Genomic DNA, 26,397 nt, shown 5'->3' on the forward strand with positions numbered 1-26,397 from the left:
GGTTATTTTCCGCCACACTTAACCTTTAAAGAAGGCCATCAAATAACATCGACCTGATCATTATATTCGTATGAAGATAGTGATGTTATGTTATCTGTCAGTTGCTCTTTAACTATGGGTCGCAAGTTTGGCAATGTTGTTCCAAGGTAGCCAACTCTTAACCAACAGAACTGAGGTGAATAGGGAGGATGCATTAACGTGACCTATAGCTGGGCGATCTCGATTAACCCACTCAAGTGATTATAAGTGTACACATACGCTCGAGCCTCAGTACAGTCAGTGTTCGTCACGGCGGTTTTCATTCTCATTGTTGTCAGACGTGTGTGTTGTGTTAACAGATTCAGTCTGTAACTTATTTATCTTTGGGTAGGTTGTCTGTGTGTGGATGCTAGCTCACTAAGAGAACATCACTTTTATCGGGAAATTGGACCCTCAAAATGACTTTCGAAGGATCAACAATCAAAAGTCGCTTAAAGAATATGCTTCGCTCTCCGTCCAACAAACTCCGAAGAAATCGTAAACAAGAAAATATTGAAAAAAAGGTAATCGCCTTATCATATAACCTTACATTCTGGTTATGGTGCAAATCAAAACTGTTTAGGGACGTTGCTAGATCATTTCTATCAATTTTGTGGTGAGTTTGTTTCATAAAATATTACAAATCAGAAAGTTGGGCACACTGCACCTATAGATGAGAATAGGAATTTGCCAAGTTAATTTGTAGTCTGGTCTCAATTGACTGATTTTATAATTACAATTAATGCAACAAGTCTCAACAAGGGGTCAGCTACTCAACCTTGTGTGATGCCCATGTAGCTACTTTCACAACATAATCACAAAATAATCTTGTATAATTCTCAATGTGGTCTAGCGCAGATGTAAATCACTGTCTGTAGACAATTTGCAGATGAGCCTTTTCCTGTTGGTTCACCTAGTGCCATGTCATGGTTTCTGCATGTGCAATATTCAATTAGTGCAGTGTTGGCTTTGTCTCCTGAACAAATGATACAATAAACAGATAAACAGTGGCGTATCTCTCAAGAATCACGTGATGACGATGAACACTTTTCTGCGTCAACACTCCAGTTTGTTTACCTCGTTTTACTAGATACATGAACAGCCATGTTTAAACAGTAGACTGATTTGTCTTTAGCATATTGATTTGTCTTAGAGCCTGCACTACATTTCCTATAACCTCCCTATCAATTATCTCTTAGTTTAGCATTTACAATGTTTCATTTAGCAGATGCTTTTTTTTGCAAAGCGACAAACAAATAGCAAGGAAAAAGATTAAAATGTAGCCAACAATAAACTGTGGATCATTGCTCCTTGTCCCCCCCTGCAGGTCAGATTGGAGAGGGTACTTGGGATCACAGCGTCTGGGAACAGTGGACTGGTGTCTGACCCACACTCTGGACTGGTTGCCTATCCTGCTGGGTGAGAGAGAGATAGAGAGGTGGTTGCGTCATTATGTGTGTGCGTATGTGATTTGCATACAGTCATGTACTTTTGTGTGTGCACGTAACCATCAGTGTGTGAGCACGTGTCAACGTGCATCTGAAAGAGATTGAAAGACACTTCAAAACAAACAGATAAGGCAAAGTATCTATCCTTGCGACCGACCTTTGACTGGAAAAGATAGCTAATTTGTTTACAGTAGCTGACAACCAACCATCTCTCAGATGATTTGACCCCCGATAAGGGCTTCTGTGTGCTTTGCAAATCTGGGTCCCATTGTCTTTAACCAGCGTTATCATGCAGGAACTGACAGGGCTGGTCAGAACCTCTAATCATGCGCATCACACCAGAACAGCTGAGCAAATGAGAATCATTTATGCTTTAATATTAACTGCAAACTACTTCACTAAGCCGGAGGCCTTTCCTCCAGCTTTGTATCTGATGTGCTGCTCTCAGCTGGGAGATGTAGCTTGGTGCACGTAGCCTGGTGCACGTAGCCTGGTGCACGTAGCCTGGTGCACGTAGCCTGGTGCACGTAGCCTGGTGCACTTAGCCTGGTGCACGTAGCCTGGTGCACGTAGCCTGGTGCACGTAGCCTGGTGCACGTAGCCTGGTGCACGTAGCCTGGTGCACGTAGCTTGGTGCTGTGTTGATACACCAGAGGAGAGCTAAAGTCTGACTCACACCATGCACTGGTGCTGAATAAGACCAATGGGAATGAATCTGGGGGGAAGCAGTTAGCATCCTGTCAGTGTTTCTCTGTCAGTCAGCACCCGAGGGCGGCTGCGTCTGCGCAGCGCAGAGCAAACCTGTCGGAGAAAGCAGACCTTGCAGAACCAACCCAATTCCAGAGAAATCAGTCAAAGCTGCGTTTGTAAAGCTTGTAATTAGGACACTGTCTGGAACAACGAGAATTAGGACTTAAGGCTAGTTCTATGCCAATGTGTGTGTGTGTGCGCGTGTGTGTGTGTTCCCAGGCAGTGATAGCTTTGTTCACATCCGCCAATCCACTCAGCTTCTATATTCATCCGGTTGGTGCAGTCCCTGGTCTTGGGATCTGGTGCACAGCCTGTTGAACAGTAGCCAGATCTACCACGGTGTTCTTTGTCAACCTACATCCCTGTACCCATTTCAACAAGAAGTGGTGACAGCGTGGTGTGGGTGATTACAGGAAATGTTGGAGATGTGTGCATGAATGCTTGCGACTGGATTCGCTACTATTTCAGGCTTTGTAGTCATGGATAGATGGTAGGAGGGATGGAGGCATGGATGACTATATTCTCCTAATGTTTTTCTATCTAAAATATTTTACAGGGTCAAATAAAACAGCTATTTTATCTTAGCAAAGATTACCAGCATTTCTCTCCTTATTACAAACAGTATTCAGGTTAATGATTAGAGAATCTTACTAAAACAACCAAGCCGACTTTAAGAGCGCTAGGGCTTATAGCGTTACATCATCTTGTTTCATTAGCCTCTATCGGTTGTGTCAACCAATGTGTGTGCGACCGTGCCCCTAGCATTTGCCTATTAATACTGCACGCAATCCAAGTTTTAAACCATATTTCGTTGAAATCCTATGACGACGACCTGCTTGTGACTGGTTCCTCTGTTCCAGATGTGTGGTGGTCTTGCTCAACCCCAAGAAGAACAAACAGCTTCACATCCTGAACACCTCCAGGTGGGGCAGCAACATTCCCTCCCAACACCCCACCCCTCCCCCCAAAAAACACGAGCATTTATGAATCTATCACATTACAACATCCTCCTCTTCTCTCTTTTCTCTTCCTCCTCACAGGAAAGCCATCACAGCTCTCTCATTCTCTCCAGATGGAAAGTTCCTGGTCACTGGAGAGGTGAGTTTCCTCCCTGCTTCCCTGTGTTGGAGCTTGTGTCCTGTCAGTAAGGTGCTACGGCTAGGCTAGCTCCTTAGCTCATGGGGCCTGTGTTACTGTTGTGCTGAATTCTGTGGCGTTACCGTAATCCCTCATAGCCAATCAGAGCCGATTAAAACCCTCTGGGTTTAAGTGGATGAGCTCTCCCTGGTTGCCATGACAGCACAGGGTCAAAGTTCTAAATACCATATGATGATGTGGAAGAGGGAATATGCAGGCCAAAAAGAACGATGTTTATTCAGCCAAAATGGACACAGTTCCATCTTGTCCACTGACAGACTACATATAAGTGCACAATCATACAAATGCCTACAGCAAGCTACTCTTTTGTTTCCTAAGATCAAAGCATCGTCACCTACATACACCATATAAAAAAATAAAAAATATTGACAATTATTTGAGATAATAATTTCATAAGATACATCATCAGATCATCTCTCTCTCTCTCTCTCTCTCTCTCTCTCTCTCTCTCTCTCTCTCTCTCTCTCTCTCTCTCACACTCCCTCCCTCCCCCCTCCCCTCCCCTCCCTTTCCCTCCCCCTCCCCTCCTCTCAGAGCGGTCACCTTCCAGCGGTGCGTGTGTGGGAGGTGGCAGAGCGGACCCAGGTTGCGGAGCTGCAGCAGCATAAGTACGGGGTGTCCTGCGTGGCCTTCTCCCCCAACAGCAAGTACATCGTCAGCGTGGGCTACCAGCATGACATGATGATCAATGTCTGGGCCTGGAAGGTACGGCTCTGGGCCTCACTGCCGCTCTGCTGGCCGTGTCACCTGTTACTCTGTGATGGGAGATTAGATATGACAGGGAGTCAGGTGGCTGAGCGGTTAGGGAATTGGGTTGGTAATCAGAAGGTTGTCAGTTCGATTCCTGGCCATGGCAAATTATGTTGTGTCCTTTGGGCAAGGAACTTCACCCTACTTGCCTTGGAGGGATGTCCCTGTACTTACTGTAAGTCTCTCTGGATAAGAGCATCTGCTAAATGACTATGTAAATGTAAATATCTATCAGCACATCAGTTTTTGTTTACATTGTCAGTGGTCACCACACTACTATTGTAACTTCCCAAAAACTCAATCCTGTATATCTGACTGTAATGTGTGTTTCCCAAATATAAATCCTGTATAATATACTGCAATGTGTGTTTTCCCAAAACTCATACCTATATCATTGACTTTAATGTGTGTGTAATTGTGTTGTGCAGAAGGACACAGTTGTCGCGGCTAACAAGGTGTCCAGTAAGGTGACAGCGGTGTCCTTCTCTGAGGACAGCTCCTACTTTGTGACAGCTGGAAACAGACATGTGAAGTTCTGGTACCTGGACCACTCCAGACCCATGAAGGTAACATCAGTACAGTGTCTATATGTGGAAGATCTTTATGTTCAATCGTCATCCAATGAGAACAGGTCTTAACACTTTGATATTTAGCGTTGATGTGATCTTTGTGCACATTGATTAACCTGATGGTTTGACTATCCTTTGAGATCAATAGAGTGAATTGAACTGATTCATCACTGTTTTTTAGAATTGCAAGCTCAACACCACAGCTAACCCTTGGTGTGTGTGTGTGTGTGTGTGTGTGTGTGTGTGTGTGTGTGTAGGCCAGTGCTCCAGTTCCTCTTCTGGGGCGATCAGGTCTGCTGGGGGAACTGAGGAACAATTTCTTCTGTGACGTGGCGTGTGGGCGGGGCTCCAAGTCAGATGACACCTTCTGCATCACGTCGTCCGGGCTGTTGTGCGTGTTCAACAGCAAGAGGACTCTGGACAAGTGGGTGGACCTGCGGGTGAGTGACAGCTGCAGATGAAGGACATCCACCTCCAGTTTCTAGCTCACTGGGTCAAGTAGTAGCAACAAGTGTGGCATTCATTCAGTGGCGATTCCCATCTAAAGTGGGTTCTGTGAGAGCTGAACTGCAGCCAAGCCCCAGTTTATATAAGTGTGTTTATCAGCCAATGGGATGGATCGGCTCCAGAGAGGGAGCTTTAGGTATTCTGTTCCTGTTTCCAGGCTGGGATCAGGTGCAGATCAGGGACGGGGTGTTTGTCACTTGGGGCGACTGGGCTTGGACACAACAACACACACACACATCATTACAGACCGCTACTTCTCAAGGATGACGCAATCCTTTGAATCCGTTGTATTGCATTGTCTAGGTGTTGTAATGCATGCAGTTCACTGCTACGGAGCCATTTAATATGTCATTGTTTCAAGGCGAAACCTTGAATGACAGCGGGATGTGTGATGTCACATCCTGTCCTCCAGACCAGCTTGGCGCGATCTCTGTGTGTGTCAGAGGAGCTGATCTTCTGTGGCTGTGCAGACGGGACGATTCGAGCCTTCAGCCCTTCTGACCTGCAGTTCGTCGGCACGCTGCCCAGGCCACACCCCCTGGGCACCGACGTGTCGGCCATCACTCAGGCCAGGTGACGCACATGTCTGGCAAGACGCCTCACCTCACTTCCTGTCCCCTCACTTCCTGTCCCCTCACTTCCTGTCCCCTCACTTCCTGTCCCCTCACTTCCTTTCCCCTCTTGTTTACACTCATCTCAGAACAAAAATGTCCTTTCGGTCATAAAAACAAGTTTTTAAATGTTATTTAAGTGTGTGTATTTAGAGCATGTTGATTACTGATGATATGTCCTGTCTTCACGTTTCAACATGCAGTTCCTCTTCCTGTGTTTCTCATCAGCCACCTGTTCTCCAACAAGACAGATGCCCGCTACCCTGACACTGTGGCGGTGACCTATGACCCCGTCAGCCATCGGCTGAGCTGTGTGTACAACGACCACAGTCTGTATGTGTGGGACGTGAGGGACCTTCTCAGGGTGGGAAAGGTCCACTCTGCCCTCTTCCACGCTGCCTGTGTCTGGGACCTGGAGGTAAACACAGACACACAGTGCTTCGGATAGGAATTGAACCGTCTTGGGGAATAGCTGCTGAAACACTGTGCCGTTTGGTTTTTGATAAGAGCTGTAAAGAGCACAATACTGTCATACCTACATCCGCCTCTCTCTCTCTCTCTCTCTCTCTCTCTCTCTCTCTCTCTCTCTCTCTCTCTCTCTCTCTCTCTCTCTCTCTCTCTCTCTCTCTCTCTCTCTCTGTGTCTCTCTCTCTCTCTCTCTGTGTCTCTCTCTATCTCTATCTGTGTCTTTCTCTCTACAAAAAATAGTCACTTTTACAATTATTGTCAATCAGTTTAGACAATGATTTCATAAGATACATCATCAGATCATCTCTCTCTCTCTCTCTCTCTCTGTCTCTCTCTCTGTCTCTCTCTCTCTGTGTCTCTCTCTCTACTCTTTCTCTCCCTGTGCTCCAGGTGTTCCCGGAGCTCCCTGAAGGCTCTGAGGCCGGCCTGTCTTCAGAGGTCTTCCTCAGCTGTTCTGCTGACAACACCGTGAGGCTGTGGAGCATGGAGGCACCCCACGCTCACCGCAACGTCCTCAGCAACGTACGCCCCTCCTTCACCTCAAACATTCACCCGCCGCAGAAGACCAAAAATCATGTTTTACTATTCCGAGATATGATGATTCGTTTGCCTTCCACTGCGTCTGTGCTCCAGGACCTGTTGAAAGTCATCTACATGGATGAGAACACTGGAGCCCTGCTGGACACAGAGGGAACTGCGAGCGGGAGTTTGGAGAAGGTGGATGGACGGACAGCAGACACCAGGGCTGGCTTCCGGACCATCAGTGTCAGCCCGGATGGAAAACACCTGGCTTCAGGAGATCGCAACGGCGTGCTCAGGTAGAGAACCACCTCTGTCGGCGGGATGACCGACGCTTAACTGTTCCACTTGTGAAAATGCCACTGGTTTCTGTGATGTTATGTGGTTTCTGTGATGGGAGAGTGGTAAGTCTGTCTGAGCAGAATGCGTCAGCTCATGACTCATGGCTCAAGCGTTGTGGTGTTTGATGCCTTGCAGGGTTCACGACCTCAGGAGTATGGAGGGGATTCTCAAGGTGGAAGCCCATGACTCAGAGATCCTGTGTCTGGAGTACTCTAAACCTGAGACAGGTGTGTGTGTTCAAATGTTTCTGTCTGTGTGTGTGTAGATATGGCTTCATTTGAATCTTTTTTTTTCTAAAATTATTTGCTGCAGATTTCTTCCAGGCAAATCTGTGTAGAGTGGAGCTGGTTCTGTGTAGAGATCCCCTGGTGTGGGTGTGTGTGTGTGTGTGTGTTCAGATGTTTCTGTGTGTGTGTGTTCAGATGTTTCTGTGTGTGTGTGTTCTCTCTCAGGACTGAAGCTGCTGGCCACTGCCAGCCGGGATCGTCTCATCCACGTCCTGGATGCCGACAAAGCCTACAGTCTGCTCCAGACTCTGGATGAGCACTCTTCCTCCATCACGGCCGTCCGATTCGCCTGTGAGTTGTCCCCCCCCCCACTCAGACATCACTATCGCTATCATCCGTTACCACCCAATCTCTGTTCTGGCATCTTGTCATTGTGTCACCATGGTTACGTAATCCGTCTCTCCACAGCCAATGAGAACAAGGTCAGGATGATTAGCTGTGGCGCTGACAAGAGCATCTACTTCCGTACGGCACACAAGGTAAGGCCTGATGCCGGGATGTATGTCACACAACCCTCGCAGAGAACCACATGAGGACATGAGCCCGTTTGTGGTTATGTATCTGCAGACTTACCTTGAGAAACTGCTTCATGTTCTAAGGGTTTAATCAGTATTCTGTAGTTCACTTGTTTTCTGTATGTCGAGAGTTATGTAAGGTACATCACTCAGTAAGCTAATTGGCTGAAGAATGGAGTGCTCTAGAAAAAGAAGATCCACAAAGGTGACAGGGTCTCGGATGTTGACCAAGTACTGCCTTGTTAGGCGCTCTTTCAAGCACATTCAAGCAGTCTCTGAGTGGCCATTTGCAAAACAAACACTGACATCTGTCCTACGTCAGTACATGACAATATGTCCTCACAGGGCCAAGCATTCCTGTCTTGTCATTAGCATGCCCTTTTGTTTTTAGGAGTTTATAAATGAGCCATTACTGTCTGTCTGTCTGCCTGCCTGCCTGCCTGCCTGCCTGCCTGCCTGCCTGTCTGTCTGTCTGTCTGTCTGTCTGTCTGTCTGTCTGTCTGTCTGTCTGTCTGCCTGTCTGTCTGTCTGTGGCCATCTAAACATCCTGAGTGTGTGCTGTCGTCTCCACAGACAGGCAGGGGAACAGAGTTCAGGTGCTCCCACCATGTGGTCAGGAAGACCACGCTGTATGACATGGGGGTGGACCCCACCTGCAAGTATGCTGCTGTGGGCTGCCAGGACCGCAGCATTAGGTGTGTCTGTGTGTGTGTGTGTCTATGTGTGTGTGTCTGTGTGAGTCTGTGTGTGTGTGTATCTGTGTGTGTCCATGTCAGTGTGCATTTTCTACTCTCTCCTGGGTTCCCCTCCCGCTCATCTTCTCCTCCCCCTCCCCCCTCCACAGGATCTTCAACATCAGCAGTGGGAAACAGAAGAAGCTGTACAAGGGCTCCCAGAGTGAGGACGGCAGCCTGCTGAAGGTAAACACCACACAGCACCTCAGTCAACATCTACACCCTACATGTCATCACTGGTTCATGTAAGAAAAGGCTTTGGTCCAAATACTACAGCAGAGAGGGGGGGTCAAGCTGTTGTCGTTTTGATTGACAGGTACAGATGGATCCCTCTGGTCTGTTTGTGGCCACCAGCTGCTCTGACAAGAACATCAGCATCTTTGACTTCCTGTCTGGAGAGTGTGTAGCCACCATGTTTGGCCACTCTGGTAAGTGAACAGGATGCAAACACACAACCAAATCACTGATCAAACTGCAATAGGAGGCAACACAGATAATGTAAGATTAACCCAAGAGGATGAGATCAGTATGTCTAGGACTCAGTATTCACTCCGTTCCAGTGATAGTGATCATGCTGTTTGGTTTGGGAGTATTGAGAGGGTGATCCCAAAGTAAAAAGCAAACAGGTCATCAAAGCATCTTCCTGACTGCTTCCTGTTTTCTTTTCAGAGATTGTCACAGGGATGAAGTTCACCAACGACTGCAAGTATCTCATCTCAGTGTCTGGGGACAGCTGTATCTTTGTGTGGCGTCTGGCCCCAGAGATGACCCTGAGCATGAGACAGCGTCTCTCCCAGCTCAGACGCCTCCCCAACACCCAGCCATGCAAGACCTCCCCTCTCAGGTAACACACACACACACATGTGCACACACACGCACCAACGACTGCACACACACACACACACACACACATGCATGCACGCACACCACACACACACACTGAGGGTTAGGTTTGATTTAGCTGTGTTGACTTGAGGATTGGGATTTCAGGAGAGAGATTTACAGTGCACCCTCTCTGGGAGGCGTGTCCTCGGAGAGTGACCATGACAACGAGGAGGAGGGGCCATTGAATTACTCCCAAGACCAGGAAGAGACGAGAGCCAGTACTTCCTCTGACAGCAGCCATGACGCGGAGGAAGACACAGGTACAGACATGCAAATCAGCACTCTCATGCCAACAGCCTTTATGCAAACTAAAGTCCAATCGTTTACCAATCGTTTTCTTTCAGAGGCCTCTGATGAAAGTCAAGACTGGGATTCTAACAAGAAGGTTGGTGGTTTTTCCTAAAAATAATAATAATAATTCAAAAACGACACATTTTCACCAGCCTCTCATGATATCGCCTCCCTCTTTTCTCCCCCTCCACCCCTCCCCCTCTTCCATGCCCCCTCCACCCCTCCCCCTCTTCCTTGCCCCCTCCACCCCTCCCCCTCTTCCTTGCCCCCTCCACCTCTCCTCTTCATCAGGAGCCGTGTGACCCTGTGGCCCCTGAGGCCCCTGCGCGTCCACGCAGGCGCTGGTCGTGTCGCATGGGCTCCCTGGAGCTCATGGTCAAGTCAATGCTGGACCTGCGCCAGCTGGAAGCCTTCTCCATGCCTAGCTCCTCCCACAAGAAAGGCCCCGCCTCCCGGCTCAGAGAGAGAGACGCAGGCAGCACCTCCAGCCTGCAGGGGGCGCTGGTGAGCAGAGAGAGAGAGAGAGAGAGAGAGAGAGAGAGAGAATTACTATAAATCAGTTTGTTTCTCATGGTTTAACCAGACCCTCCCCTCTCTGTATGTCACTCTCTGACCTCCACCTGTTTCTTCTGTCCACTCCATCAGGAGATGGAGGAAAGGACTAAGAAAGAACGCAGACAACGCCCCCATTCTGATTGGTTGTCATCCACCACATCTAAACGTTCCCCTGGTGCAGATGTTAATGTACTGTACCCAGAGGGCAGTGAGGACACAGCCAGGCTACTGGGCAGGTAAACACACTCACTCACACACACACACTCACACTCACTCACTCACTCACTCACTCACTCACTCACTCACTCACTCACTCACAGGCTATGTTCGCCACCCCTGTTGTGTTTTGATGCCAGTGATTACCTGGTGAAGGAGCAGCAGCATGGCAGTGTGGACAGAGGAGGGCGTGCTGGGTGTCCTCAGGACAGCCAGAGTCCAGATAGCGCCTGCTCTGTGGACTACGACAGCAGAGAGTCGAGCCCAGACCAGGACCACGAGGGTGAGACTGACACACACACACTGAAGAAACCGTGTACATCTGCCAGATGATCACTACCTTACGTGTAGTTACTGACCCCTGATCTGTTCATCTGGTCCCAGACTCTGATGGAGTGGTACCCTTGACCTCTGAGGACGACCAGTCTGACCTGGAGGACGAAGAGGAGGAGGAGGAGGAGGAGGAGAAGGAGGGGAAGGATGGAGAGGTGGAGAGAGAGAAGGTGGAGGTGATCAGTATGGATGAAGAGGAGGAGGAGGGGAAGGATGGAGAGGTGGAGAGAGAGAAGGTGGAGGTGATCAGTATGGATGAAGAGGAGGAGGTGGGGAAGGATGGAGAGGTGGAGAGAGAGAAGGTGGAAGTGACCAGTATGGATGAAGCGATGAGGACGGTTTCTGCCACCCCTGAACTGACCCAAGAAGCCTTCCTCAAACCGAACTTTGAGACCCTGGATGACCCAAGCAGCATGGGTAAGACAACTGGGAACACACACACACACTAATAATAATACTGCATACAATACAAAGATAATGCGTCATTCCTGAAGGAGGATCACACTTACCCAAACAGAGTTGTGTCATGTGATCCTCCACGGTTGGAATCCCCCTGGTTCCTAGCAGAGAGGAGCAGAGCAGCCAGACTGAGCATGTCGGCTCGCTTCCTGGCCAGGGGTTCCAACAACAACAACAACAACAGGTACAGTGTTCCCCCCCGCGGGGCATCCAGAACAGCATCTTGCCCTGATGCAGTGTACCACAGTCAGTAACACCCTCTGCTGTTCAACTGGAGTGCACATTCCCTGCATTTCATGTGTTCTAACTCAATGTAGGAGGACTCCCCTGTTTGCCAAGGCCCACAAGATTGATTTAAGGCCTGAGGGGTCTCCAACCCTACCCCTGGTGTCCAAGGTGCGGCCCTTGATGGAGGAGGGGCGGGGGCAGGACTCAGAGGAGCGTAGCCCCTTTTACTCCAGCCTTGAGGAACAGAAGTAAGTAGAGACACTAGGATCTCCCCCGAGATTCCCAACATCCACCTGAAAAAAAAGCTATTTGAACCGAATATATCTGAGCCGAAATAAATCCCCCCCTGAAATCAAATTTGGATAACAGCATCTGCAAAACTAATACATTTACCGTAATCATACGTGTCACATACAATGACGTTTTATTGGTGCTTTTTTCCCGTTTCCTGTGTAGGTCCGTGGAGGTAGGAGCTCCAGAGAGGGACCCCGTGCTGCGATCCCACCCCCAGAAGAGGAGGCCCCTGGGCAGTCACCTGTGGAGGATGTCCAGCCCTGTGGGCAGACCTCCGGCCCAGACAGAGCGACCTGCAACACTGCAGAAGTCTCAGTCAGTACAGAACCTCACCTCAGAAGGTTGGTCTCTGACCAGCAGCCATGAAATCAGTCTGAAGATGCCCTGGTACACTTTGATTGATTAAGCATGGAATTGTATCCGAAGCAACACACACACATCAGTATATGACAGAGTAGTAGTAGAAATAGTAGATGCGCCTCTGGACTGTTGACTTTTTGCATCTATTATCTTCTCTGTTGTCAGGTGACACCCCTCACACACCCTCTCTGGTCTCTCCTTCCAGGTCTCTGTTACCCTACCCCATCCTGGGGTCAAGGAGAGGCACGCCCCAGGCCTCAGAACCTGCAAGTGGATCGGGACCCCTCCAGACCTCTGTCCCGTGTCTCCTCCCCCCTCGCCACCTCCCCCTCCTCCCCTGTCTCCCCCTTACCCTGGGAGAGCCCCAAGCTCAAGTCCCGCCGCTCCTACATGTGCCCCACCACCAGCTCCAAGGCCAAGTCCAGCCACTCCTCATCCACGGGGGAGGGCCTCCACCTGGGCATGCCTCTCAGCAGCTCCCCCTGCCCCTGGAGGACGGGAGCGGAGAGCCCGCCAGCCCCAAGAGCAGGAGTTCCTTTGATGACCTGGATGTTGAGCTTCCTCTCTTGTCATCCTCTCCTACCTCCCCTCCCCCTGCTTCTCCCTCCTCCCCCCCCTCCCCTCTCTGTCCTCGCAAAGACGCCTCCTGCCCTTCTCCTCCCAGGGCCACGGTCTCCCCCAATCCAAGCTCAACCTGCTCCCTCAATGTCCCGCCCTCCCGGATCCCCCTTCCCAAACAGCCACTCGCATCGCGTCGCAGCCTTTGCACGGACACGAGACCCCACAACGATTGGCTAAATGCTATAGCTAGAACCTCCAACTCTATGGAAGACCCTGGATATGAGTACACGACAGGGTCAGTTTGCAAACCAGGTAAGGCTGAAAATAAGTCGATAACAAAGCAACATGTGGAGCATACGGTGTAGATGCAGTAGAGGAGACACACCATGCTGTTTCTCCATCCACAGGCCTGGGTAAACGGCTGTCCCTGCCCACAGACCAGGTCAGAGGGCATCTGGGTAACCTTCAACTTCCAGTCTCACTTCCTGTGCACCAGGAAAGATTATTGGATTGTCAGAAGAGGTAAACTTTATTTAAGGTTACAATGAAGATCTGTTACAGGCAACATTGTATAGAAGTTGAAATGTATATTATGACATAAAATATTTAAACTTAATACTTCAGTCATTTTTCAATCTGTTGTGCAAGGTTCCCAGGGCAGGAACTGCTGCTGTGTAAAGATCGCCCCCTGGTGTCTGTCCAGGGATTCACCCTGACCACGACCGAATCCCAGCCAGGTGTGACCCGACGCCGCTCTTCTCTCCTCCTCACCACCACCTCCCTCCTCCTCCATCCCCCTCCCTCCCTCCCCCTCCTGCATCCCTCTCTTCATCCCTCTCCCTCCCTCCCCCTCCATCCCCCTCCCTCCCTCCCCCTCCTGCATCCCTCTCTTCATCCCTCTCCCTCCCTCCCCCTCCATCCCCCTCCCTCCCTCCCCCTCCTCCATCCCTCTCCCTCCCTCCCCCTCCTGCATCCCTCTCTTCATCATTGTCCACCCTTTCTCTGGCCTGTCTGTCCTTCCGTGTCTTTTCCCTCTCGCTGCCAGTGTCGGCACTGCAGCCTCCAGGGTGAGTCTCCTCCTTCTTCTTCCTCCTCCTTCTTCCTCTGATCTGGAGGGTGTGTTTAATGTTAGCTGTCCTTCGCTCCACTCTGTGTTCTTGCCTGCAGCATATCAAATATTGACTGTGGGATGTCTGCCGCCAGAGTTCTCTGTCAGTGTGGAACACTGCAGACAGGCGGCCGCAGAGCTTCACAGCACTCTCAGGAAAACCACCCAGCTCTATGCCACGGTAAGTGTGTGTGTGTGTGTGTGTGTAGAGGAGAGGAGAAGGGAGGGGGGGGTGGGATTAGGAGTAATAGAGAGATGTCTACTGTGTCCTTTGTGTGTGTTGTCATTCTCCTGTGTGTGTGTGTGTGTGTGTCGTCATTCTCCTGTGTGTGTGTGTGTGTGTCGTCATTCTCCTGTCTGTGCGTGTGTGTGGTCATTCTCCTGTGTGTGTGTGTGTGTGCGTGTGTGTGTGTGGTCATTCTCCTGTGTGTGTGTGTGTGGTCATTCTCCTGTGTGTGTGTGTGTGTGTGTGCGTGTGTGTGGTCATTCTCCTGTGTGTGTGTTCTCCCTGTCCAGGTGCTGGGCTGTGGCTCCGCCCCCAGTGAGGAGCAGCAGGAGATGAGGAGGGTTCTGGACGAGGCCCTGGGCCTGGTCCGAGCTCAGCTGGACTCTGTCCCCCAGACGAAGGCCAGAGGTGAGGCCAGCGAGGCTGGGGGGGGCAGGGTCAAAGGGGAGGAGGCTCTGGCCCTGCTGGAGCAGTACTCTGAACTGTTGCTTAAGTCTGTGGAGAAGAGACTGGATAACAAGACCTGACACACACACACACCTACACATCAACACTCACACACACAAACACACACACCTACACATCAACACTCACACACACAAACACACACACATACACATCAACACTCACAGAACAATGCCTGCCTTGCCTGCCATTCAGTTTCTGTATAGAAGTTCAGGACTGATCAATATCAGTATTACATGGTGCCGTTGGAAGATGTATAGATGGATGTGGAAATGAATGAGGTGGATGGAGGTATGAAATAAATAGGGATGGATATATTGTTGGTAAAAATGTAAGCTAATTCTCTGTTGTATCACCAATACATTCTCAATATGTTTAACTGTCAAGCCTGTAAACGTTTGAACATGTGAAGTTTCCTAATGTTACATTGATCAGATTGTTACTGTGTTTCTGTCTTTTGGTACTGTATTTTGTGATGTTGATTGGAACTCTGAGAGAATTTGTGGATGCATTTGAAAGGCATTTTCCTGATTGAAAACCTCATTCTGTAAAAATGTGTCTGAAATCTTCTAGTTATACTCTTATCTTGGAGGGGTGAGTCAGCAAAGTACATGTATTTGGCACTGTTCATTTTATTAAATATAATTAAAATGTAAAACTATTACAAATTTCCTTACTTCCTTTTTAGGTTATATTCAGATGGATATCTGTAGAGGGTGTTTAATCCCATCCAATGCTTGTTCTTGGGATTATGGGACATGTATAAGCAAACAACACAAAATATTTTAAAACAACAATAACTTAAATGTGTTAAAAGACAAGGCAATACATTATTTGATGGTATTCCTAGTACAGCAATACAAGCCCGGTAAAGTAAACATATTTCCACATAGTGATTATGGGATTGTCGTATGATCTTTGAGTGAGGTGGATCTTCTTGTAGATCGAGCACAGCTCAATGTCAGCAGATATACCGGTACTGTATCTGATCTGTACCGGTCATACAGTAATTATATGTGTGCATGCATGAGCGGCAATCCTTCAGTTTCATCGATTGCATGGAAGGCTATGATGTCACAAGGGCGTTGCCTATGGTAACGTGTCCACGTTGACGTAGGTGAGGATGATGTCGTGAAGGATGTTGATGCGGTTGACCTGGTTGAGCTCTCTGACCCGGTGCTTGAACTCAAACAGCGGGCTGTTGTTCACCGCTACCTTGAACTCGTTATACGTGCACAGGATCTTCATCTGAAACACACGACCAGCACGTTTACCCAGCTGCAATCTTCAGAGGGCTCACACCGGTAACTGTGAGATTAACTTAGACACAACAGACACAAACAGTACTGGTCAGTTGGCGTGAAGGTCCATGCCACAAACTACTGAGAAACCAAGAGGCAGTCCAAGCTTTCTAAAGAAGCCTACGTGATATATAATTAAATCATGAGAACAAGACAAACAGTAACACTGGAAGAGTATTATTCAGTTTAGTCATGCCCTGAGACTGCCTCCGAACGGTTATTTGCAGAGTTTGAGACGTTTGTTAGGAGATACAGCATCAGAGGCTTCCTCAGGTGAAGCACTGTTCTCACTGACCTCCACGATTTGGCCTGCCGGCCGGCAGCGCTGCCTCTACCTAGGACCAGCCTTTCCAAACGTAAGGCTAACCTTCACCGTTCAAAGGTAGAAGGACAGATTGACCTGCAGTCAGCATTAGACGGAAGCTCTCCCTTGTGGCTGGTTATTTCTGAGCTATCGGTTAGAGTCAGACATGTGGAGGGGGGAGTGAGTGAGGGAGTATGGGGGGGAGGGTTAATGGGAGAGGCTGGTGGGGAATGTGGGGATGGGGGCGGAGGAGGGGGAAGGGTTGTTGCTTAATGTGGGGTAGTGAGGTGAGTAAGTGAGGGAGCAGGTGGGTGGGAGAATGGGGGAGGGGGGGGGGTTAATGTGCTACTGGGACGTACCTCAAAGGGCTGTCCGGGGGCCAAGGGGAAGGGGGACTGGAGGTCTCTCTCCTCCTTGCCCCAGCGTTCCCCCACCTTACTGTTCCTCACCAGCGTTGGCCTGCCTGCGTCGTTGAAGCGAGGGTTGATGTGCAGGGCGATGTCATTACCACGCAGGAAGTTCACCGTGAACCTGAGGAGGAGAAGGAAGAAGTCTACCCCCTTTCTTACATCATGAACCTCTGAGGAGACCTTGGACTTGACTGGTCATGAGAAACATCCACGTGAAGTTTACAGGGTGAAAGGAGCTGGTAAAAAATGCAAAGCAGAGGTTCCCCTATGACGCCCTCTTAAGGACCCTTGAAGGGGACTTAGTGTGAACTCACATCCTGGCATCTGGCTTGACCTGGCCCCTGATGGTCATCATCATCTTGTCGTACACACCTCTCATGAGATTCAGGTTGTAAGGCACCATCTACACAGCACCACACACACAGACAGGGGTGAAAGGAATGAGATCCATCCATCTATCCTTTCTTCCTTACATCCTTTCATCCAGTGGATTTCTTCTGGAGTCTCTCACCACTGCTCCTGGTGCAGGCTGCACAGGCCACTGTGCAGGTGAGACGGCAGGGTTTTGAGCAGGCCAGCCAGACTGACCGGGGTTGTAGGGCCATCCACCCTGACTCGGATTCACAGGCCATCCTGGAACGCCAGGCTGCCCAGTGGCTGGAGCTGGGGGCAGGACCTGGGGCGCTGGAGCCGGGGGCAGGACCTGGGAAGGCTGGGGTCCTGGCCAGCACGGCTGGCAGGGTTGGTATGGGGATGAGGCTGGGGCAGGGGCAGGGCCAGGGTCTGGAACAGGAGCTGGGGCCGGGGCCGGGGCTGGGGCTGGGGCTGGGGCCGGGGCTGGGGCTGGTTGTATACCAGGCCAGCAGGGTGCATTGGGTTGCCCAGGCCAGCAGGGTTGGGGCTGGGTGGCCTGTCCAGGCCACATGGGGGCCCCTCCTCCAGGCTGACCGGGCCAGAAGTTCCCCTGGGGGACAGAAGCAGAGGACGGGCAGCCGGGCAGAGCGTCACACAGCTGGTGGAGAGGTGAAGGAGGAGAGGGTTGGGAGGGAGAGGGAGAGATGATAGAGAGACGGGGGAGAGCGAGAGTGGAGAGGATGGAGGACACCAACTTGCACACATATCGATGCACGTAAGCAAGAACGACCGAAAGAAACATTCAGATGAAATCATTCCTTCTTAAATGATGGATTGTGTTAGTATCAGTGGATGGAGGGCGACAGGGGTTCAGTACTTACATCCATTTTATCTGTAAATAAAAAAGACAAGATTGAGTTTAATCTCACTTAGATTCCTCTCTAATAATATCAGTCTGAGTACATCATTTCTCAAATGTTTTCAAAGATAAAGAGATTTTCTACATGACCACTAGATGGACCCAGCTCCAACAAAACCAGTTGACCTTCCAACAAATTTGCCAGGAATTTGGAAAACCACAAATCCACTTAAAATGACACCTAACAACAAAACTATTTAAACAGATGATCGATTTGTTGTCTTGGAATTGGGACAATCGATGCATGACATTGCGCTGTAATAGTCTTTATTGATCACACATCACCATGCTCATTTAAATGTTCGGACCATTGCAAACATCTATTGACTGTCACACGTATATTGAGTTACCACCAGTGAGATGTTATGCCCTGCTGTGACACTGAGCCTAACTTACCAGAGCTTTACAGTATATGAACTTCATAGGTTATAAATCTACCAGAGAAGAATCACAGTTCAGGGTAAAACAAGAACTGCATTCTCTCTTGGCATCTTGTCTCTAACTTGGTGCTCTCACAGATTCCACAAATATCTACTCCACTAACAAGATTATTACCTGCACTCAACAATTACAGACAGATATTCAGTGCTACTGATTTTCCTCAGCATGTCTTTATGGTATTTTTGGGGTATTGTTCTGTGAGTAACCAATTCAGGTTTTAGGAAGTTCAACCCACTCGCGATCATTTCAATATCAACATCCCACAGATTTGCCTAAACTCTTCAAAAAGTAAGTCTTAATTCCATACACTGTACTGCAAGACAATGGAGCACTAAAGTTGTAATAAATCTCATGTCAAAAGTACAAAATCAGCCCCACATAGTTACTTTGTAATTGTCATCAAATATATAACAGGAGACGGATAAAAATACATATTGTTTTGTATTTCAGAAGGCTTAAAATGGTCAAACATCTACAAAATAAACCCAACCAATACCACAGAAAGAACCTGTATAACACAGTAAAGAATAAATACCAAGGCAGAACATATTCTATGTCAACATCTCCCTTCTCCGTGATGGGCAGACTGACCTTACAGAATCAGAACAGACCTACCTATTCTCCAAGTAAGCCTTGGCACTGTAAGAGATGCCCGGGGAGTAGAGGAGTTGAGTTGGCAGGAGGACAGTGAAGGTTTGCATGGACACAGTGATTTATACACTCTTGTGGTCTTTAGGCCACTCCTCAATCACGGCCTGGCTTTCTGGGAAAACCACACCCAACCAGGAAAACTTTGTGTATCACAAAGTTTTTATATCAAAATATTGAAAGCAATTAGTGTATGCATACACATAAACACACATAAACACACACATACAAGACAGACACAATACATTTGAGCATGGATAGATCCAAAAAACTAACATACACTCACACACACACACATACACACAAACACATCACATGCTTTAAGCGTACAGAGTTATTTCAAGGTTACCATGGCAACCAGGAGCTTTGCTATTTCCAGAATTCATCCACATCAACAGCTTGAAAAATAATATGCTTAGAAAAGAAAATCGTTAACTCTTTGTGTGTGAAAGTGTGTGTGTGTGTGTGTGTGTGTGTGTGAAAGAGTGTGTATGTGTGTGTGTATGGGTTAGTTGGGGGGGCAGGGGGGGGGGCTTGTGGAGAGGTAACTGTTTTTTCATCTTCAGCAGACACATCCAAGATGTCTCTCAGTATTGTTACAGTACAGAGCTGTAGTTTGCAGTACAGCGCGTGACACGCTTCACCCCTCTAAAAAAAGACAATTCAGCGACAACACACAACAATGGAGGATGTGGTGGACTTGATGGCTCAGCAGTCATGGGACTGTGGCTCATAGTCACCCCTCACACTGAACATGTCCTGACACAGACGCTGGGACAGAGACGCTAACGCAATTACAGCTGAGGCCTCCGTGGGCCTGGGAGCTGCCTTTGGAAGCAGTCAACCTCCACGCTAGGCTCTCCTCAGGCAGGGAGGAGAACAGTCAGCCTCCACGCTAGGCTCTCCTCAGGCAGGGAGGAGAATAGTCAGCCTCCACACTAGGCTCTCCTCAGGCAGGGAGGAGAACAGTCAGCCTCAACACTAGGCTCTCCTCAGGCAGGGAGGAGAACAGTCAGCCTCAACACTAGGCTCTCCTCAGGCAGGGAGGAGAACAGTCAGCCTCCACACTAGGCTCTCCTCAGGCAGAGGGGAGAACAGGGGGGAGAACCTGCATTCTTCTCTCCGCAGAAGATGGGACACCTACACAGTGAGAGCGTCAACACAGGCCGTGTCTGTTGAATCGACGTTGGTGCTACATGAGTATCAAATCATCTCCATCGTCTCTCTGTCTGTGAGTGAAGAGGCTAATCTTACCATGGTGTTAATGGACAACATCATCCATAGGCAGTTATTGGTCAATGTTGGTTACTTCTCTCTCCCACACATGACCCCCCCCCCCCCCCCCCCCCCCCTGGCACCTAACCTCTATTACCAAAGATCAGATCAGGTGATGCCCTGATAGTCAGCTGAAGAAATTACCGTCTCCAGGGCAACGACCAAACGACACATAACAGATCTCAGAAATGTTTCCTCACAGGGCTGCTTGTGTCCTGCCCTATTAGATTAACTATCATCTGAGTTGAGAATGCAGGGATTTCAGTCAGGCCCTACAGACATCCAGGAACTGACCTCTCTACATTATAAAGTGGATTTGATTTAAAACTGTGGATCGTTTCCCACTTTTACTTGTTATATCATTCACCAGGACTCAGGAAAGCTACTTTCAGGAGTTCCTCTTTGTTATGTGTGGTGCAACTTTCCACGGGAGTCATTGCTGACGAGTCCTTTAGACATGTACCTATCTACAAATGTTATGTTGTACACTTGTCTAAACTTAAATGTCAAAATATCAAAGTGCTCATGCAGACATTATTGTGACCCAAATGATTGTATTGACATCACCCATCAGAGGTCAGCATCGTTCAGTCAACTAAACAGTTTACTTTAAACACTCCATGAGTCAAAAGCTGTGCCTTGAGTTGTGTACATGACAGTTTGTCTGAATGAACAAGACTGGAAGGAATTTACACAACTTGGTTATTATGTAATTAAGGTTTTGTTTTTGTACAAAACAAACGTCAGTGTGGTTTGAACTGCTCGATGGTGCCTTGGGGGCCTGTGGGGAGTGTGTGTCTGTGAGTGTGGTAGTTTGTCAATGGTATGGGTCTGAGTTGACTTAGGAGGAGAGCTTTTTAAAGTCTATTTTGGATTGGGACAGTTGTGTACTAAAACAGCAACTCTCACAGAACCATCATGCTATCTGATTTGATTGTCCATCATGCCTCCATGAAGATTGCGTTAACGTATTGACGCGGGCACACAATTACACAAACACACATACAAGCACTCTCTCTCTCTCTCTCTCTCTCTCTCTCTCTCTCTCTCTCTCTCTCTCTCTCTCTCTCACACACACACACACACACACACACACACATACATACACAAACACACACACACACACACACACACACATACACATACACACACACACACCCAGCAGCATGGCCTCAAGCAGGCAGCTGTGACCTGTGTGGGCTTGTTTGTGTGTTTGTGTGTGTGTGTGTGTATGTGTGTGTGTGTGTGTGTGTGTGTGTGTGTGTGCGTATGAGCAATTGTCTGTCTATAAGTTGAATGAAGCAGCTGCCTTGATTAGGCCATGGTGACTCATCAGACCCCATAAGGCTTTCCAGCAGGATGAGATTGTTGTGAATGTTGTGTGATTATCAAAGTGTTGAGACCACTACCTGTGGGGATGGTAGTTAAAGGAAGTCTTGGTTAAGCACAGATGTATTGCTCTAATGGGGGGATAGCCTAGGCCCAACAACGATCTCCTGAAAACAGCCAATGCTTTCTAAGCAAATTTGAACTATTTATCTGGCAACGACATACCATCCGCTCCTTCCCAGCTTCCAACGCCTCCCTGTCCTCCCCACTCCCCCCTCTCCTCCTCCCTGTCCTCCCCACTCCCCCCTCTCCTCCTCCCTCTCCTCCCCACTCCCCCCTCTCCTCCCTCTCCTCCCCACTCTCCTCCTCCCTGTCCTCCCCACTCCCCCCTCTCCTCCTCCCTCTCCTCCCCACTCCCCCCTCTCCTCCTCCCTGTCCTCCCCACTCCCCCCTCTCCTCCTCCCTGTCCTCCCCACTCCCCCCTCTCCTCCTCCCTGTCCTCCCCACTCCCCCCTCTCCTCCTCCCTGTCCTCCCCACTCCCCCCTCTCCTCCTCCCTCTCCTCCCCACTCCCCCCTCTCCTCCCTCTCCTCCCCACTCTCCTCCTCCCTGTCCTCCCCCCTCCTCCCTCTCCTCCTCCCTCTCCTCCCCACTCCCCCCTCTCCTCCTCCCTCTCCTCCCCACTCCCCCCTCTCCTCCTCCCTCTCCTCCCCACTCCCCCCTCTCCTCCCTCTCCTCCCCACTCTCCTCCTCCCTGTCCTCCCCACTCCCCCCTCTCCTCCTCCCTGTCCTCCCCACTCCCCCCTCTCCTCCCCACTCCCCCCTCTCCTCCCTCTCCTCCCCACTCTCCTCCTCCCTGTCCTCCCCACTCCCCCCTCTCCTCCTCCCTCTCCTCCCCACTCCCCCCTCTCCTCCTCCCTGTCCTCCCCACTCCCCCCTCTCCTCCTCCCTGTCCTCCCCACTCCCCCCTCTCCTCCTCCCTGTCCTCCCCACTCCCCCCTCTCCTCCTCCCTGTCCTCCCCACTCCCCCCTCTCCTCCTCCCTCTCCTCCCCACTCCCCCCTCTCCTCCCTCTCCTCCTCCCTGTCCTCCCCCCTCCTCCCTCTCCTCCTCCCTCTCCTCCCCACTCCCCCCTCTCCTCCTCCCTCTCCTCCCCACTCCCCCCTCTCCTCCTCCCTCTCCTCCCCACTCCCCCCTCTCCTCCCTCTCCTCCCCACTCTCCTCCTCCCTGTCCTCCCCCCTCCCCCCTCTCCTCCTCCCTCTCCTCATCCCCACTCCCCCCTCTCCTCCCTCTCCTCCCCACTCTCCTCCTCCCTGTCCTCCCCCCTCCCCCCTGTCCTCCCCCCTCTCCTCTTCCCTCTCCTCCTCCCCACTCCCCCCTCTCCTCCCTCTCCTCCCCACTCTCCTCCTCCCTGTCCTCCCCCCTCCTCCCTCTCCTCCTCCCTCTCCTCCTCCCCACTCCCCCCTCTCCTCCCTCTCCTACCCACTCTCCTCCTCCCTGTCCTCCCCCCTCCCCTCCTCCCTCTCCTCCTCCCCACTCCCCCCTCTCCTCCCCCCTCTCCTCCTCCCTCTCCTCTTCCCTCTCCTCCCCTATCTCCTCCCCCCTCTCCTCCCCCCTGCTGTCTCCTCCAGGCCTCCCCGCTGGCTGGAGGTGAAAGGAGCAGCACGGAGCACAAGGAGCCTGCGACAACCACACACATCTGGGAATGGAAAACACACACATACAAACACTCACACACTCAGAAGTATTGCTATCACTAATTACACCATGGCATTCTATTGTTTTGTTTTGTATTATATTGTATTGCTCTCTTGTTCATCTCTAACACAGGGACATGTAAAAGGGTTGGGATGATGCCAGGTGAAATCATGGATGCAGATACAGCTTTTGTGTGTGTAAATTACCCTCTCAGCCCTTGGTTCAGTGATTCGAATTCAATTTGCATAAAACCTACGTGATTGGCCATACAGTTGGCAAGCACACCACCATGGCCCTTGTACTCCTGTTGACCTTGTTACCACTAGACAGGGGACATGGTGCCCCACGGCATCCTGGGAGATTATTTTGGCAGGATTGTAATGAAAACGCCATTCCAAGTAAGGAGACTCAGAGCCCTGTCCTTGGTCTGTCCTGGCACTGTCTTCCTGCCTGCCTGCCTGCCTGCCTGTCTGCCTGCCTGCCTGTCTGCCTGCCTGTCTGTCTGTCTGTCTGTCCGTCTGTCTGTCTGTCTGTCTGTCTGTCTGTCTGCCTGTCTGTCTGCCCTTCCCCTCCGACTGGGCTTGTTCAGGCCCTCATATAGCATTAAACAATGTTACGCCACATGGTCACATGGTCTGTACAGCTAGCATGGTTTCTTGGTGCCTAAATGCATGTTTCTGGTTGTGTGTGTCTTGTCTTTGAGTGTGTGTGTTGTGTGTCTTGCCTGTGAGTGTGTGTGTGTCTTGTCCGTGTGTGTTCACAAAAGTGTATGAGTGCAGGCACATGATCATTGGAAGGCATGATGTAACCCATGTATGAAATCTCAGTAGCAGCATCAGCCAATGGCAAAGCTTCAAAATAAAAAGCCAAGAGTGAAGCAGGCTGCTGTCAGGCAGAAATGAGCATTCTGGGAGGGGCAGGGCTTGCCTGTACCAAAGCAGCAACAGTGGCATTAGGCCCCGATAAGCCTTGGGCCCTGTTCCAACACTTTAAAACCGTAGCCTCCTTCCCTGCCCTCCTTCCTGGAAGTAATCTCTGAGATGACCAGATGGGGAGATATGTAGTCGATTGAGTCTGTTGAGGGCAAAGGGCAAAATTCCAATTTAGTAAACGACAGAAGTAACATTCTGGCTTCGATCTACTCGGACACGCCAGGGACAACCCTCCTCCAAGATCCCCCCTCGAACGAGGACACGGAAAGGAAGACTTGTTTGTTTACTTGAATGGGGGACTTGGAATCTTAATGAACATGTGATCTGAGACTCTGTCTGAATCCCAGTCCTCTTTAGTTGTGCTGTTCCCAGACCTGTGACTGTGACTTTGCAGGAAGCTTCCCAGAAATAGGGACGGCTTAACCAATTCTAGAAGAGAGAGGGGATAATATGACTGCTGTTGCCATGGGGACAGAAGGCAATCACAATGACCTAAGTGTGCCAGTTAATGACATGATAAGAACTACTTAAAAGTCATTGACACTAATTGCAGATTTTTTTTCTTTTCTTGCCACATTTTACCATTAGGACGACGATTGTCTTTGGCAATCACATTGTGGCTGTGTGCTTTGTGTCTCGTTCCTTGTGTGTCGTAGACCTCAATAAGGTTGCAGTCTTAAAATCAGCCACAAGATGGACACGTCAGGTTTTTAAATCCAACACAAACGTCAGCAGAGACCTCAGAGTGGATGCTACTGGTCTAATGGTCAATACAAACACATCTAAGACATGCTTGGCTCAGCAAGGACATTCATGAAACCCAAATATGGAGATTTGTCCGGGGAATCGACATTACACACTACTGGTAAAACCTCCTTCACCATGCCCTCTCTCTGTAGTTGTTGTGGGGGCTCTGTGGGGGCCGTGTGGGGGCAGTGTGGGGGCTGTGTGGGGCTGTGTGGGGGCAGTGTGGGGCCGTGTGGGGGCAGTGTGGGGGCTGTGTGTGGGGGCTGTGTGGGGCTGTGTGTGGGGGCTGTGTGGGGCTGTGTGTGGGGGCTGTGTGGGGCTGTGTGGGGGCAGTGTGGGGGCTGTGTGTGGGGGCTGTGTGGGGCTGTGTGGGGGCTGTGTGTGGGGGCTGTGTGGGGGCAGTGTGGGGGCTGTGTGTGGGGGCTGTGTGGGGCTGTGTGTGGGGGCTGTGTGGGGCTGTGTGGGGCTGTGTGGGGGCCGTGTGGGGGCTGTGTGGGGCTGTGTGGAGGCTTCCCTCTGCTGTGAAGGTCAGTGAGAACCCTCCTTGTTGTGTCCATTTGAGAAAGATGTTGATCCAGAAAGTGTGTGGCTGTCGCTGCCTGAAACAGTCCTAACTTGTTCTGTGTTGGCTGCCTGGGCTCACATTCCTCTGAGGATATGGGTCCACTCACACACACACACACACACACGCTCACATACACACACACAGTCACATACACACAGCTGCACAGAGAATTTCTCAGCTTAAAATAGTAAATGTGTGCCAGAGAGGGAGGACTCATCTTAATCACGCTCTTGTTCCTCCACACACTCAGTTTGTCTCGAGAAGAGCTCCCTAAGCTGCACGCGAACCTCCCGCAGAGATCAGTGAGGGTTCTGACACTGTCAACCAGCAGACTGCACTACCACGACTACACATCTGTGTCAGCTCAAGACTGATTCTCATTAGCATAAAAAACCATGACTCGGCGCTACCGGATGCACAATCACTGTTGAATTTCACCTTGGTTGTGTTCCATTCTGAGGCTACGGCATATTTCGTATCAATTTCAAGTCGCGTTCTGTCACCTGACTCAAGAATCATCATAATAACGCGATTTATTTTCTGCACTTTAGCAGCTCTACCGTTATGTCTGATTCGTAGTCGAGCACTCCATGCTCCAGCGTTTATCGCACAAATCTCTAGAAAACAGGTGCTCTAATTTCCAAGCGCTCGCTTTCTCCGTCGCCCCGAGCTCCGCTTGCTCTGCAACAGCCCGGATGTAGCACACTGCTGCCGCTCTCGCGCTGGACTATACAGTTCTCCACAGGGCGACAATAACATGGCGCTGGCAGCCACATAACGGTACCTACCGTAATAATCACCATAAATAGACCAAAATA

General features: G+C 50.0%; 3 protein-coding genes across 3 annotated transcripts in view; 2 read left to right on the top strand and 1 right to left on the bottom strand.

Moving 5' to 3' along the window:
* The first annotated feature begins 286 nt into the window (after positions 1-286).
* On the top strand, positions 287-15,043 carry LOC146287383 (mitogen-activated protein kinase-binding protein 1-like). The gene is given in 33 exon segments (XM_084699596.1): positions 287-542; positions 1,346-1,437; positions 3,077-3,139; positions 3,257-3,314; positions 3,909-4,079; positions 4,553-4,690; positions 4,951-5,133; positions 5,613-5,773; positions 6,040-6,229; positions 6,670-6,801; positions 6,913-7,097; positions 7,276-7,367; positions 7,593-7,718; positions 7,836-7,906; positions 8,516-8,637; positions 8,787-8,862; positions 8,993-9,104; positions 9,346-9,520; positions 9,667-9,821; positions 9,906-9,946; positions 10,144-10,356; positions 10,498-10,643; positions 10,764-10,906; positions 11,008-11,373; positions 11,521-11,599; positions 11,733-11,891; positions 12,100-12,278; positions 12,503-12,753; positions 12,756-13,170; positions 13,266-13,380; positions 13,507-13,595; positions 14,062-14,147; positions 14,483-15,043. Coding segments are annotated over 33 exon segments (4,926 nt in total). The 5' UTR covers positions 287-437; the 3' UTR covers positions 14,720-15,043.
* A 226-nt stretch (positions 15,044-15,269) lies between these two features.
* LOC146287384 (galectin-9) lies at positions 15,270-17,673 on the bottom strand (the record flags this gene model as incomplete). Its single annotated transcript, XM_084700288.1, is given in 5 exon segments — positions 15,270-15,905; positions 16,622-16,793; positions 16,987-17,075; positions 17,184-17,354; positions 17,356-17,673. Coding segments are annotated over 5 exon segments (909 nt in total), but the record flags the coding sequence as incomplete, so codon positions are not given.
* An 8,634-nt stretch (positions 17,674-26,307) lies between these two features.
* The window catches only part of pak5 (p21 protein (Cdc42/Rac)-activated kinase 5), a 52,267-nt gene continuing 52,177 nt past the window's right edge, over positions 26,308-26,397 (top strand). Inside the window, exon 1 of the mRNA XM_084700000.1 lies at positions 26,308-26,397. This exon is cut by the window's right edge and continues 39 nt beyond it. The gene's annotated coding sequence lies outside the window, so the exon portion shown is untranslated.

Source organism: Hypomesus nipponensis, chromosome 6 (genome assembly GCF_054491055.1).
Source record: "Hypomesus nipponensis isolate SF chromosome 6, ASM5449105v1, whole genome shotgun sequence".
NCBI lineage: Eukaryota > Metazoa > Chordata > Actinopteri > Osmeriformes > Osmeridae > Hypomesus > Hypomesus nipponensis.